The sequence below is a fragment of the Psammomys obesus genome, unplaced genomic scaffold, assembly GCF_907164565.1.
Source record: "Psammomys obesus unplaced genomic scaffold, mPsaObe1.curated_primary_1811, whole genome shotgun sequence".
In the NCBI taxonomy this organism is placed as follows: domain Eukaryota; kingdom Metazoa; phylum Chordata; class Mammalia; order Rodentia; family Muridae; genus Psammomys; species Psammomys obesus.
In genome coordinates, this window is record NW_026596166.1 from 9,382,561 (window position 1) to 9,396,662 (window position 14,102).

A 14,102-nucleotide genomic window follows, 5' to 3' on the forward strand; every position below is an offset into this window, starting at 1 on the left:
TCATCTACTTTATTTCTGATTCTAATCTTCTCCAACATCTCTCTACAAGAAAGAAAAAGAATGTACTTAAATTAGCCTTAATAAGCTGAAAATAGGACCAGAATTAGATGAGTCTAGTTTTAAAGCTACGTGTAACCAAATACCCTTCCTGAGAAAACAAAAAGGATGGTATTAGCCTTCACTAAATGTTAGAAGGAAAATGTCTGTGAAGAACTGAAGGAAAGAAGTATCAGAAGGAGGGAAAACTGAAATGGAAAATTATAGTCAGTAAATTACTCCATATCCATCCATGTCAGGTCCCACATCTTCAGAGGCAAGAAGGGGCCTTTTCCAAACATGAAAACACAGTTAGCACCGTGAGAGCTTAGAGAAGACAAGGAGGAAGTACACCCGTGGGGCTGGAGAGACACTCCCAGCAGGCGAGAGCGCTCAGGTTCGTTTCCCAACACTCACAACCATCCCCACCTCTAGTTCCAGGGGATCGCTTTCCTGAGCCCGTGAGCAATATGCACACACATGGTGCACAAACATACATGCAGGCAAAACACTCTCACACATAAATGAATCTTTAAGCATATCTGGTAGCTTCATAAATTGCTCTGTGACACCCACATCCTGTCTCACCTGTTGGTGGATAAGGCATTGATAAATGAATACATAGCAGCTCCATCCTTTGCACGGACAATAGCTTCCAGGTTTTCTTCTAGTACTTTTTTATTGTTTTGTACTCCTCTTAAAATCTTCGCAGCATCTTTCAGGACAGACCTTGTATTGGGTGTCTGGAGCTTAACAGGATTCTGTGGATGATCTGAAATCCTCAAGGTAACTGGAGAATGCTTTACCTTAAAGAAAACAAAGGCAGAAATGTACTGTGTTGAACTTACACTGATTGTTTTACTCTGAAGAAGGACTGGGGAAAGGGCACAGCAGTTAGGAGTGCTCGTCCAGAGGACTGGAGTTCGTGTCCTAGTGCTCACATCAGGCGGCTTACCACCGTGACCCCGGTTCCAGGACATCTATCACTCTTTATTGGCTTCCTTGGATACTCACATACATGGAGCATATATACACGCACACACACAAACTTATTTAATACAAAGAGAGCTAGCTAGTATTTTGCTGTGGCCATACACTAGAATCAAAACAGTCCAAAGTTCAGCTTGTCCAAATGAAAAGTTATTGAATACTCGGCATTCTTTTGTTTGTTTTCCAGTTACAGAAATTACTACAGGTAAGTAAACAAATGAATGAAAAAAGAAATTATTACAAATATCATATGTAACAGAGGCAGGAAATCCAGAGCAGTCCTGGGTTATCTGATCATCAATGAAAGCTCTACTGGCAAAGAAAGCAAAACAAAGTAAAGAGCAGGCTGCTCTAGATGCTGAGGCCTGGATAAACCAGGGCCATCCATCCACAACCCCCTTTCCCTCCTCCTTACAAACCTTTATTAGACAGAAAGGCACGGATAGGTGTGGTGGCACACTGCTATGATCCCTGCACTCCGGGCTCAAAAAACAGGAGGATGATCAAGTGTGAGGCCAATTTGGTTTAAAAGCAATTCCTAGGTCATAAAGGGCTATAGGTTAAGAGTGCCTCAAAAGAAGAAAAAAGAGATTAGAAAGTAGGAAATGGTCAGTGGCACAGGCTAGCCAGAGTGCTAAGTAGAAATAACTTAATTACTTTAAATAAATAAAGATAAATATTGAAAATGAAAAAAAGACACCATTTAGTAAAGGAAATAAACTGATCTGATTTGATGTTTTTTTTTCAGTGTTTTATTTTCATCTTCCTTCTGACTTGTTTTAATAACTTTTTATTCCTTCTGTTTGTTTGTATTATTACATTTTCCCAGATGTGTGTGCATACACACTATAGTTCACATTATCTGTTTGTGTTTGAGACAGAGCCCGATGTAGAACAGGCTGGCCTCAGACACATATGTGGGTCAGGATGATTTCCTCCTGCCTCCACGGCGCTGAGAGTGCAAATGCGTGCCAACATGCCTGATTTCATTCAGTGCTGGCAACTGAACCAAGAGCCTCAGACATGCCAGGCAACCACTCTGCCTGAGCTACATCCCTTAGCTCTTCCTAATTTTTAGCTTATAATCATGGATTTTAGCATTATTCCCACTTTACCTGGAGCGTGTCATTTGTTTGTTTCTTCTTCTGGCCAAGATCATGAACAACATCATTATTCTTCTGCATAGGTACTTTAGCTGTTCCTATCTCTTCAGAGGAAGGAATTCTTTGTGAATGTAAAGTTTCACTGCTACAAAAGATTAAAAAAAAATCCCAAATTGTCATAAACTCAGTAAGCATTTGTACATATGGACTTCCGCCTGTGCACCGTGGTGTGTATGGGGCCTGAGGAGGTCACAGTGTGTGTGTGAGACCCTGGACCTGGAGTTGCAGGCAGCTGTGAGCTACCACTGAACTCACTGAGCCAGCTCCTTAACCGGAGAAAACATTTGATGACATGAATCTCTGACACATTCTGAGGTGTGCACTGCTAAATAGTATTGTACTAAAATCATACCATAGATTTAATCAGTTATGAACAGAAAAATCTGATGAGACATATGCATATTGCGAAAAAGGCAGAAAAAGGTCCTGCTGAGGTGACAGACGACTCAAATTGGGATTAAAGGCATATACCATCATGCCCATCTGAGCTATCTCATTCTTACAATGCCTTTCCTAAGTTTATAGCCCTGAAAACCACTAACTTCACACCATGGAAAGAGTTAGAACAGGGGTGGAGTTTCCCTGAGTGTCAATCATCAGGCTTACAGTTATATAGCCTTTTATTTTATTTTATTTTATTTATTTGTTTTTTCGATACAGGGTTTCTCTATATAACCTTAGCTGTTCTGAACTCTTTTTGTAGACTAGGCTGGTCTCGAACTCACAGAGAGAGAGCTGCTTGCCTCTGGCTCCCTGAGTGCTTGGATTAAAGGCGTCACACTAAGCTGAAGGACAGACTCTTCTCAGGGTATTTTCAACAAGAGACAACTGTGTGGTATCTCAGGCACCTGAAGTAGCTCAGTGAGAGCAACCAAAGCAAACAAAACTGTGAACCAATAAGGAGGCATCCATAGTGAAACACTGGTAAGTTCTACCAAACTTCTGGGGCTTTGGAAGATCATGCACTCTAGAGGGCTGTGTGCATGCCCAGATAAGACCTGAAGAAGTCTGAGCCTCTCACAGGGAGCTGACTGGTGAGAGGCTCTGTCCAGGTAGGAAGTGAATACACACCTAAGAAAAGAGATTTATCAGTTCAAAGGAAGAAAGGCTGTTCCAAATCACTAACAGACTAAGCTAACAAAATAGAGACTCCAGAGTTGGTCTAGTGATGTCACTGAACAACCATTATGATCAACAACAACCTGCAAACAACAAGCCCTGGACAACTGAGTAACTGCACTACCTCCAATGCTCAGTATCCATTACAGTGTGTGTGTGTGTGTGTGTGTGTGTGTGTGTGTGTGTGTGCGCGCGCGTGCGTGCGCGTGTGTGATGCTGTGGTAATTTGAATAGGAACGTCCCCCACAGGCTCATAGAGAGTGGCACTATTAGGAGGTGTGGCCTTGTTTGGAGTAAATATGTCACTGTGGGCGTGGGCTTTATAAGCTCAAGCTAGTGTGACAATCTCCTTCTGCCGGCAGATCAAAATGTAGAACTCTCAGCTCCTTCTCCAGGACCACATCTGCCTGCATGCTGCCATGCTTCCCGCCATGACAATAATGGATTAAACCTCTGATCTGTAAGCCAGCCCCAATGAAATGTTTTCCTTTATAAGAGTTGCTCATAGCAATAGAAACTCTAAGACAGATATATGTAAAGCAATAGGAAATCATAGCCCAGATATGGGAAAAGACAAAGTTTGTTATTGAGAAAGGCCATGTATTGGACTTATTAAAAAAAATACTACTAAAGAGAAAACCAAACTCTCGCTTTTTTTGTTTGGGGGGGGGGGTGCTGGAGCCTAGGCTACCATGCATGCTTGCCAAGGTATTCTATAACTGAGCTATTTACTGTTTACTTTTATTTTTTAATCTAGTCTAGGAAATTTTGAACTTGTGACTTGGATTCCTGAGCATCTAGGATAATAGGCCTGTACTAGAATGCCCAGAATGTTAAGAATAAACTCTAGATAAATATGAGATTAAAATAATGCAGAAATTCTGAAGGTGAAACTCCAGTAACTAAAATGCATTTGAGCATGTCACACTGTGGCCTAAGCTGACCTTGAACTCAAGATCTTCAGCCTCACATTTGCTAGGATTACAGTTTGCTTGACTATGGCCAGTTTTAAATGTGAAATTAGCTACTAGAGGACCTCAATATGATATCTGAGGTCATAGAATCACAAGTTCTAAAGACAGGCTAACTGAAATGATCTGAGGTTCTTTGATGTTAGCCCTGGCTCTCAGGAAACTGGCTACATTAAGACCAAACTGTCTGAAGATGTCGCTAAGCCAGCCAAGAACTCTAGAAAATTCTGCCATGGAGAATTCAGGACAGTCCCTTTGGCTCCAGTATAGTATAATCTGGAAAGATATAGAAATATCTGTCATTATTCCAAATCATCATCATCCGCTATTTTTTGTTCCAATGAGACAAAAAGAGAGTACCTTCTACAGGCTCATAAAGGACCTCGTGATTCAGCATGAAAACTTTCTTTTGTTGCAAATGGTACTAGACTCACCAGAGGCCATTTGCAGATGAAAATCTTGAACACAGTTCCAGGCCTGCTTTCCCTGGCAAATAGGGGTCCCCATACAAATGACTATCAGTTCTTTATCACCTATTCTAAGTGTGAATGAATGAATGGGAAGCACACAGTATCCAGAAAGAACATTGATGGATTTCTAGTGATAAGAAAAAGACTTAGAAATTTCCTACAAGCCTTAGTAATAAACCCAAGCTGGCTGTGCTTGAACTGTGTGGAAGATCAGGACTCTCCTTGCTTGGATGATGTTCTTTCATCAAGTAAGCTAGACTGCCCGTATGGTTGCTTCCCTACTTGCTATAGCTGCACTTGATCAAGAGACCCTAGAAGTGGCTAAGAGTGGTGGCATACACCTTTAACTCCAGCACTCAGGTGGCAGAGGCAAGGAGGCCACTTAAAGTTCAAGGCCAACCTGGTCTACATAGCAAGTTCAGGATAGTCAGAATTACATGGACACCTTATCTCAAAAAATAAACAACAACAAAAAAAAAAAAAAAAAAAAGAAAGAAAGAAAAAGAAAAAAAAAAAAAAAGGAAGAGCGAGACAGGGAGCACAACAGAGATCCCAGAAACAGAAGATTCAGAAAGAAAATGGTATTTAATTCTGAAGTGTAAATACAGAGAGGTTTTTTATGCTAAAAATATTCAAAAGAAATTGAGCAGAGCCTCAGACATGAACACCAACATAACCAATGCCAACACAAAGCAGAGTCCTCAAAGAAAAAGAAAGGTTACAAATATCATTTAATTTTATAAAAAAAATAATAGCCCCAAACTCTCTAAGTTTAATGAAAATTAATCTATTCACCATTTAAGAAACTCAACACAATGTAAGCACAACAAACTCGAAGACAGTCATTCCTAGCTAGAAGGACAATTACCACATTCTCTCATATTAAAAAAAATTAAAGTGTACACATGTGTGGGTGTGGGTGTGTGTGGGTGTGAATAAAGGGAACCATTAGAGGAAGAGAAGGATCTTAAGCGTAGGCAAAGGAAGAGACGGTAATGGAATAATGAAAACAGAAGGGAGGCTTATTTAGAGGAAGGCAGCCAGCCAGCCAGCAAAAGGGGAACAGGACATGGGGGGGGAACTAGGGCACGGTCGTGAGGAGGGACAGTGTAGAACAAACTATCTTGACATTTATGTATGAAAATGCCATAATGACACTTATTACTTTATATGCTAACTTAAAAAAAAAAAAAAACACAAAACACACATCATAGTCAAACTGTCAAAAGGCCACAACAAAGAAAGAATAATAAATTGCAAAAGAAGAGTGACTATATGCAGGGAGTCCTCCACAAAACTGGCTCCTGGATTCTCACCAGTAACAACACAATCTAAAAAGAAACGAATGCCAGACACAGATTTTGGCATCAATTCTATAACAGTCCTTTAAAAGTAAGGAAAGGAGCCAGGCGGGGGCCTCAAGGAAGCAGAGGCAGGTGGATCTCTGTGAGTTTAAGGCCAGCCTGGTCTACAAAAGTGAGTTCAGGACAGCCAGGGCTACAGAGAAAAACCTCTCTTAAAAAACAAACAAACAAACAAAAAAACCTAAACTAAAAAAGTGAAAGAAATCATACCAGAAGGGTTGCCCTCAACAGGCCAACAAACGATGACTCATTTCACCTTCATTATGGGATTTACAGCTCTTACAAGAATGAAGCTCTGTTCTAGCAATAATAATAATAATAATAAAATAGTAGTAGTAATAGTAATAATAATAAAGTTATCAATGATCCCAAATAAACAAAATCAGAGCACATTTATATCTAAAGATGACATAAAAAATATGTAAGAACCTTTTATGGTGGGACAAAAAAACACCAGACTCTAATTTGGATCTATTTGATGAAATAAAAAGTACTAGAAGAGGTACACTATAAAGATAAATATTTAAAAATCTGTATTAGCCAGGTGTTGTAACACATGCCCTTAACTTCAGCAGTTGAAAGGCAGAAGCAGGCAGATCTCTGTAAATTTGAGGCTAGTCTGGTCTACATAACAAGTTCTAAGCCAGCCAGAGCTGCATAGTGAGATGAGATTGTGTCAAAAAACAAACACATCTGTATTTTTGTAACTTTTCTTCTGTGTCAAAACTCAGCTGTCCTGGGACTACAGAACTAGCTCAACAGTTAAGAGCACCTGCTGCTTTTGCAGAGGACCTAGGTTTGGTTCCAAGAAACCAAGTAGCCCAAATCTGCCTTTACCTTCAGGGCTAGGAAATTCGCTGTCTTCTGGCCTTTGTGAGTGCCTGCACGCACATGCACGCACACACATGCACACACGCACGCACGCACACACACACACACACACACACACACACACAGCTGCATTAAATACAGTTACCAAGATGTACTTGATCTTATAAAAATAAACCTTTCTGACCATACAGTAGAATGAAAAGGGAGAAATTTTCAAGATGCTGAAATTAAATGGGTTTTAAGCTGAACTAGGTCATTTTAAAATAGTATGTCAATTATAGCTCTCAGATAATCACTAAGAAAGTAAGGACAAATGTAGCAACGGAAACAACAAAGAACTGAAAATGGTATACTAGCAGGTATCGAATGCAAAAGAAGGCACTAACTAGGGAAGTGCAATTAAAGACTGAGACACATGAAAGGCACAAAGCAACACAGCACATGGAAAAGACACTGCGCAAAACTACACAACACATCCATATAAAGTCACTCAGATTGTGGCTTTTGAAGGTTTTTCCTCAGTACAATTTTTTAAATCCTTTTTTTTTGAAGTTAAAAATTTCTTAGGGCTTAGTTTAACTTGATGTAACCTTTTACACTTTTTTTGGGGGAGAGTTGATTGACCCAGGGCCTCATGCATGCTGAGTAAGTCTTCTAGTGTCACTAAGTTCGAACTCAAGCCTCAAAGCAAGTTGTTTGCAAAACGTCACTTATAACACAGCAGAGGAAAAGAGTACAATGAACTCTTTATGAGCCATTATTCTCAGTTACCTTCATTTAGTCTACACTCCCAATCCTCTTTCTCCTGCCTACCCTCACAGTAAGGCTGCACATCATGCTACCAGAATCAGCCCTTATTAGAAATTAAAGCCTGTATTTCTAAATTAAATACTTTAAAAGTAGTGACAGTCAAATTCCTAAAGAAATTTTTACCTGTCAGTTTTCTTAGAATTCCATTCCATTTTTGACCTAGTTATTGAGGTTATGTCTGATGATTCACTTTTTCTTGTCAAAGAATCATTACTATTCAATATCTGCTCCAACAGTCTCACATTTCCTACAACAGAAAAAAAGTCATTTTCCAAATTAAATTAGTTCATTTTTCCTTTACATTTTATCTCATTTGTACTTGCACTCTTGCCTAAATTAAGATTTTTTACAATGACTATCTACTCAGTTCACTCTGTAACAGATATGGTTCTTTGCAAGTGTCTCCTAAATTCTACGTTGGAAACCTAATTCTCAGAGTTATGTATTAGTGGCATTTGAAATGTAGAGTCCTCTTGATGTGACAGGATGATAAGGGTTTTGTACTCATGAGCAGATTACTTATCAAAGGAGCAACTTTGTTGTATTAAAGGGGCCTCAAAGGAGCAACTCTGTGAAAACACCAAGTTTTCTCTGGCTAGCTTGCTTTCTTGCCATGTAAGTTTTCTACCACACCATGACATGGCAGAGAATCAGACGCCACCCTCTGTCATGCTTGCTTGTTTTAAACAAAAAGATTTATTTATTTACTATGTATACAGTGTTCTGCCCGCATGTACACCTGCACACCAAAAGAGGGCACCACATCTCACTATAGATGATTGTGAGCGACCATATGGCTGCTGGGAATTGACCTCAGGCCCTTGGGAAGAGCAGCCAGTGCTCTTAACCTCTGAGTCATCTCTCTAGCCCTCTGTCATGCTTTTGAACTTCTGCAATAGTAAGGAAATTTAGCTTCTTTATAAATTTCCCAATTCATGAGGTTCAGTTATTGCACCTGAAAATAAACCAAGACAAAAATATAGACATAAATACACTCAGCAACTAAGACAAAATATTTTCATCTTATTAAAAATTAGAGATGCAAATATTTGTTTTATATAAGTAAAAAACCTAAACTGACCTCTATTAGAGAGTAGAGTTTTTGTCTGTGTTTCAAGTCAGGGTCTCTCTGTGTAGCCCTGGCTGTCCAGGAACTCGCTCTGTAGACCAGGCTAAACTCAGAGACCTGCCTGCCTCTGCCTCCCAGTGCTGGGATTAAAGGCCTGCATCAACCACACCCCGTTTGAGAGTAAGGTTTTTAAAAGCTCATCAAATTGGACTATTGTAGTGAGAATTTTGGTTTCTTAAAAAATCCAGTTATGTTATGTGACTATATTTTGAGTTTGTTTTTGTTTTTTTCTGGCGTGTGTGTGTGTTTCTCTGAGACAGGGTTTCTCTGTGTAGCCTTGGCTGTCCTCAACTCACTTTGTAGACCAGGCTGGCCTTGAACTCAGAGATCCACCTGCCTCTGCTTCCCAGAATGCTAGGATTACAGGCGCCATGCCTGGCTTAGTTTTTTGTTTGTTTTAATCCCAGGTGTGATATGTGGAGCTGCTTAGATGGTGCACAGCCGCTGACTATGATTTATCTCATGCTCTACAAGGAGCGTGGATTTTGCCAGCTGCACATAGCGATTCTCGTGCAAGAGCCGTGAGAGGGCCTGTGGCCTGTGGTAGCTCCTGCTGCTGCTGTTGCTTCTGGTTCCTTCTGCTGCTTTTGCTGTTGCTGGATTGCTGGTTGCTTATTGGGAGTTATTCTTATGACCAAGACTGGACTTGTCCCAAGGAAATAATCTAAAGAGATCTACATCCCCTTTGCCCTCTATTCTTTTTTCTCTCCTACCTAGTGTTAAGAGGTTGGAAGGGATTGGGGTAGAAAAGGGTAGTATGTAAAAGAACCCAATAAGGAAGGCAAAAAGTCCAGCTACAATTGGCACCTAACACAGGGCACCAGATCTAATGAGCTTTTGTTGGATTTGCCACCAGGACATAGAGGTACACAGAAGTGAACAGGTGAGAGAGAGGTTAAGAACTAGCCATGTGGGGGGTTGGGGGCTAGAATAGTCAGAATAATTTAGACAAGCTAGCTGAGAGTCTGCCCAGCCAAATGCCTAAGCTTTAAAAATATTAACAGCCTCTCTGTCATTATTTAAACCACTGGTGGGTCCGACAAAGTCCCATTAGAGACTACCTTAATATAAACCAGTAAAAAGAAGGCGTATCTGTTTTTACAACAATTCTCTGAATATCCCACTAGCCTTGTTAAGGCTACGTAATTACTTTTGGTGAGGTAATTGTCTTCTAAATTCTTAAGACTTGGTTAAAATAACCCCTGAACGCTTGAATAATCCCAAGAATAAAGGCCTACCACTTAATATTGTCATTAACTTTTACTAGAAGGGCTAAATTTTTTAATTAAATTTTTGTATATATAATAAATATAAAATAAAATATAATTCTATTATATTAATATAAATTTAATATTTTTATATTACAGTTTATTCACTTTGTATCCCAATCCCACCTTCCCTCCCTCATCTCCTCCCATTCCCTTTTCCAAGTCCACTGATAGCAGGAGGTCCTCCTCCCTTTTCATCTGACCCTAGCTTATCAGGTCTCATCCGGACGAAGGACTACATTTTAAGGCACTAGAGTGTACTAGTATTTCAGATAAAAGATAAAAGAAAAGTATTATTTTTTTTTTATTAATTAAATATCCCATTCATGAAAGGCTTAAGTAATCTGCGGATGAAAAAAATATATATATACCTCAACTACAATAAAGAATGTAAGGAAACAACTAAATACCATGCAAAAAAGTATGGAAACAGGCCACCTACAGAGAGTTTAGTTACTAACTAGGCACAGGTTTAGCCAGATATGGTGGCTCATACTTATACTCTCAGTGCTTCGGACGCTAATGCAGGACAATCACGAGTTCAAGGCCACTGGGCTACACAGTGAGTTCCAGGCCATCCTGGTTCTTGAGACCATCAAGAAATAACAAAAACAAAAGCAAAACAGCAATAGGTCTAGAGAAGGGTTGTGGTTTGAATATGAACTGTCCCCTACTGGTTTCCATGTTTGACAATTTCCTCTCTACCTGGTTGCAGTGCTTTGGAAAGTTACTGAATCTTAAGAGACAAGGCCTAGCTGGAAAAAAGTGAGTCACTGGGGACAGGCTTTGAGGTGCTATAGGCTGAACATACTTCCTGTTTGCTTTCAGCTTCCTGACTATAGTCAACATGACCGACATCTAAGCAACCTTGCCCTCACCTCCTCCCCATGCCTGGATGTATTGTTTTTTACACCATGGGCTAAAATAAACATGGCCTTCCTTCAGCTGCTTCGTCTCCGGTATTTGCTCACAGCATGAAGAGAAATAACTAATACAAAGGCGGATATTAACCGCAGTTGGTTTCCTACCTTGAGGACTAGACATTTCCATATTTTCTTTTTCTTCTACAGGGTCTTCCCTCTTCGATATTTTCCCATCCCTTGAAACAGGAACAGGAGCAAACCTTCGAGGTGCTGGTGTCTCCAAAGGAGATTTCTGTCCATCAAAATATGGATCTTCAATTTCACTTAAAGGCACTTTAACAGGAAGAATGAAAGAACATAATTAAGAGGGGCTTGTGTGTGTCTGCAGTAGTAGAGGGCTTGCCCAGCACTCATGAAACAACATTTAATTGTTCCCTAGGTTCAACGGCTCAGTACCACACCAAAAGGAATCAGCATAACATTAAAGATTAACTTCAAGGCACTTTTTTATCTGATGTAGAGGTGGGTGAATCTTTGTGAGTTTGAGGCTAGCCTGTTCTCCATAGAAAGTTCAGGATAGCCAGAAATACATAGTAAGACTCTGTTTCAAAAATTAATTTTAATTAAAAAATGTTTTTGAGCACAAATGGTAAGGTATTGTCTTGCAAGCATGGGCACCTGAGTTCAATCCCCAGAACCCACATTAAAAAAAGTTAGGTGTGGTGACATGTGCTTGGGGAGGCAGAGATAAACGGATCCCTAGAGCTCGCAAAACAACAAAGCTATTTGTCAAGTTGCAGGTCAGTGAGAAACCTGTTCCAAATGAGGTGAACTGGGCATGGTGGGGCATGACTTTAATGTCAGCACTCTGTGGCAGAGGCAAGTGGATAGCTCTGAGCTCAAGGTCAGCCTTTACATAGGGAGTTCCAGGGCAGCCAGGACTGGATTAAGAGACCCATCTCAAAAGAAAACCCTTCATACTCACTAGAAACCAAGATAAACAGGGAAAAAAAATTATATATATATATATATATATATATATATATATACACATATATATTATATATATACACACACATACATATATATATATATATATATGTATAGCTAGTAAATTAAATATCAATGTGATCATATTTGGAGTATTGTGAAAGCTATTGTGAAAATAGCATTGCTACACATTTTCCAAAAAAGATTAACATTTGCTTATGTATGGAGTATTTTGCCTATGTGTGTGTGTGCATGCGAGTGTGCGTGCGTGCATGTGTGTGTGTGGTGACTATGGAGTCCAGAAAAGGGCACTAGATCTCCTAGAACTGAGGTAATGAAAAGATGGGAGCTTCCATGTGTGTTGATTTTTTTGGCTGCGTGTGTGTCTGTACATCACAAGCATGCAATGCCTTTAGAGGCCAGAAGAGAGCACTGGATCCCCTGGAACTGGAATTATAGGCAATTAGCTGCCACGTCAGTGCTGAGAATTGAATCTGGGTCTTCAGCAACAGTAGCCTGTGCTTACACTGGGCCATCACTCTAGGCCCAGGAGACACTTGCAATAGCAAGAAAAACTAATAAAGTACCTGGCAATGTTTTGACCTAATAATCCCACTCCTAGGAATTTATCCTAAGGAAATGAGATTAAATTCTTTCCTCATTAAACCAGCATGCGGGCACACCTCTAATCCCAGCACTTGTAGTTCTAGGCCAATCCGGATACAATATAAAACCCTGCCTCAAGAGAGCAGAGAAAAAGAGGTAAGTGACATTTATGTAATATTACTCCTAAAACTGCCTAATTGCCCAACAATACAATGGTTAAGGGGGATACGGTATTTATTTGTACTCAGGTGAGTTTTCTTCTGACAAAATTGGGGGAATCAGTGAATATACAGCTTGTCAGAGAACTATAGAATAATTCAATTTTCAACAAGTGAATTTTTTTCTAAGTTTCTATGTCTGACAACTTTACAAGTTATCAATTAGAACCATAAATTAGGAATTACTATGATTCATAATTTGAACAACCTTCAAAACAGCCTAAATTTGTTTGTTTGGTTTTTGGTTTCTCAAGACAGGGTTTCTGTGTAACTTGCTCTGTAGAGCAGGCTGGCCTCAAACTCACAGACATTTGCCTGCCTCTGCCTCCCGAGTGCTGGGAGGCTGTGGTTAAAGGTGTGCGCCACCACAGCCACTGGGCCCTAAAGTTCTAGCTGAGAAAACAAAATTAAAAAAAAAATATATATATATATATACACACACACATATATATACATAAATAAAACCAAGACTTCCAAAAATATATTGACACAAAAGTGTCCTACCACTTTGTAATTAAATTTTCACCTTTTACACATGAAGAATATTCACCACTGATACATTTTATTCTCAAGAAACTAAACATTTTACCTTGTTTAGACACAAGCATGTTTTGTAAAGAAACATTGCTACCAAGATTAGGATGTCCTGGCTTTCCAGAATATGTTTCCATTGCTCTAGAAGGGGACATGCCAACATGCTGAAGACTAACAGCCTTGAGTGCAGCACCAATAAAATGGGTCTAGAAGAAATACAATTATTTCATTAATTTCAAATTATTTTCTATATAATTTGATGATATCAAATGATAAGATATATTGAGAGGGCAGGAGAGATGGCTCAGCCATTAAAGGCTAGGCTCACAAGATACACTGAGATTTATTAGCAGGCTTGAAAATGGCTTATTACATTTAACACACAATGAAAATGGGCACACTTACATTTGCAGGCAAAACATTCATACACATAAAAAAATAAATAAATTTTAAGGTATATATGAAATGTATATTTTAACAAATAAAGCCGGGTGTGGTGGTGCACACTTTTAATCCCAGCACTGGGAGGCAGAGACAGGTGGATTTCTGTGAGTTCAAGGCCAGCCTGGTCTACAAAGTGAATCCAGGACAGCCAGGGCTTGATACAGAGAAACCCTGTCTCAAAAAAACCAAAACCAAAACAAACAAAAGAAGGCTGATTTCAGAAGAAAGTTTTATAGTAGGTCATAAAAAAACTTAAACTGTTCATAGTTTTACAGAACTCATAAAAGTGTATTGAG

At 39.5% G+C, this 14,102-nt stretch overlaps 1 protein-coding gene across 1 annotated transcript in view; it reads right to left on the minus strand.

Moving 5' to 3' along the window:
• The window catches only part of Kiaa0586 (KIAA0586 ortholog), a 103,323-nt gene that overhangs the window by 68,163 nt on the left and 21,058 nt on the right, over positions 1-14,102 (minus strand). The window contains exons 7-12 of the mRNA XM_055595315.1: positions 13,418-13,568; positions 11,180-11,347; positions 7,878-8,001; positions 2,142-2,274; positions 625-842; positions 9-42 (exon numbers count right to left, since the gene is read on the minus strand). Coding sequence (XP_055451290.1) covers positions 9-42; positions 625-842; positions 2,142-2,274; positions 7,878-8,001; positions 11,180-11,347; positions 13,418-13,568 — 828 coding nt within the window. The remainder of the gene's footprint in view (positions 1-8; positions 43-624; positions 843-2,141; positions 2,275-7,877; positions 8,002-11,179; positions 11,348-13,417; positions 13,569-14,102) is intronic.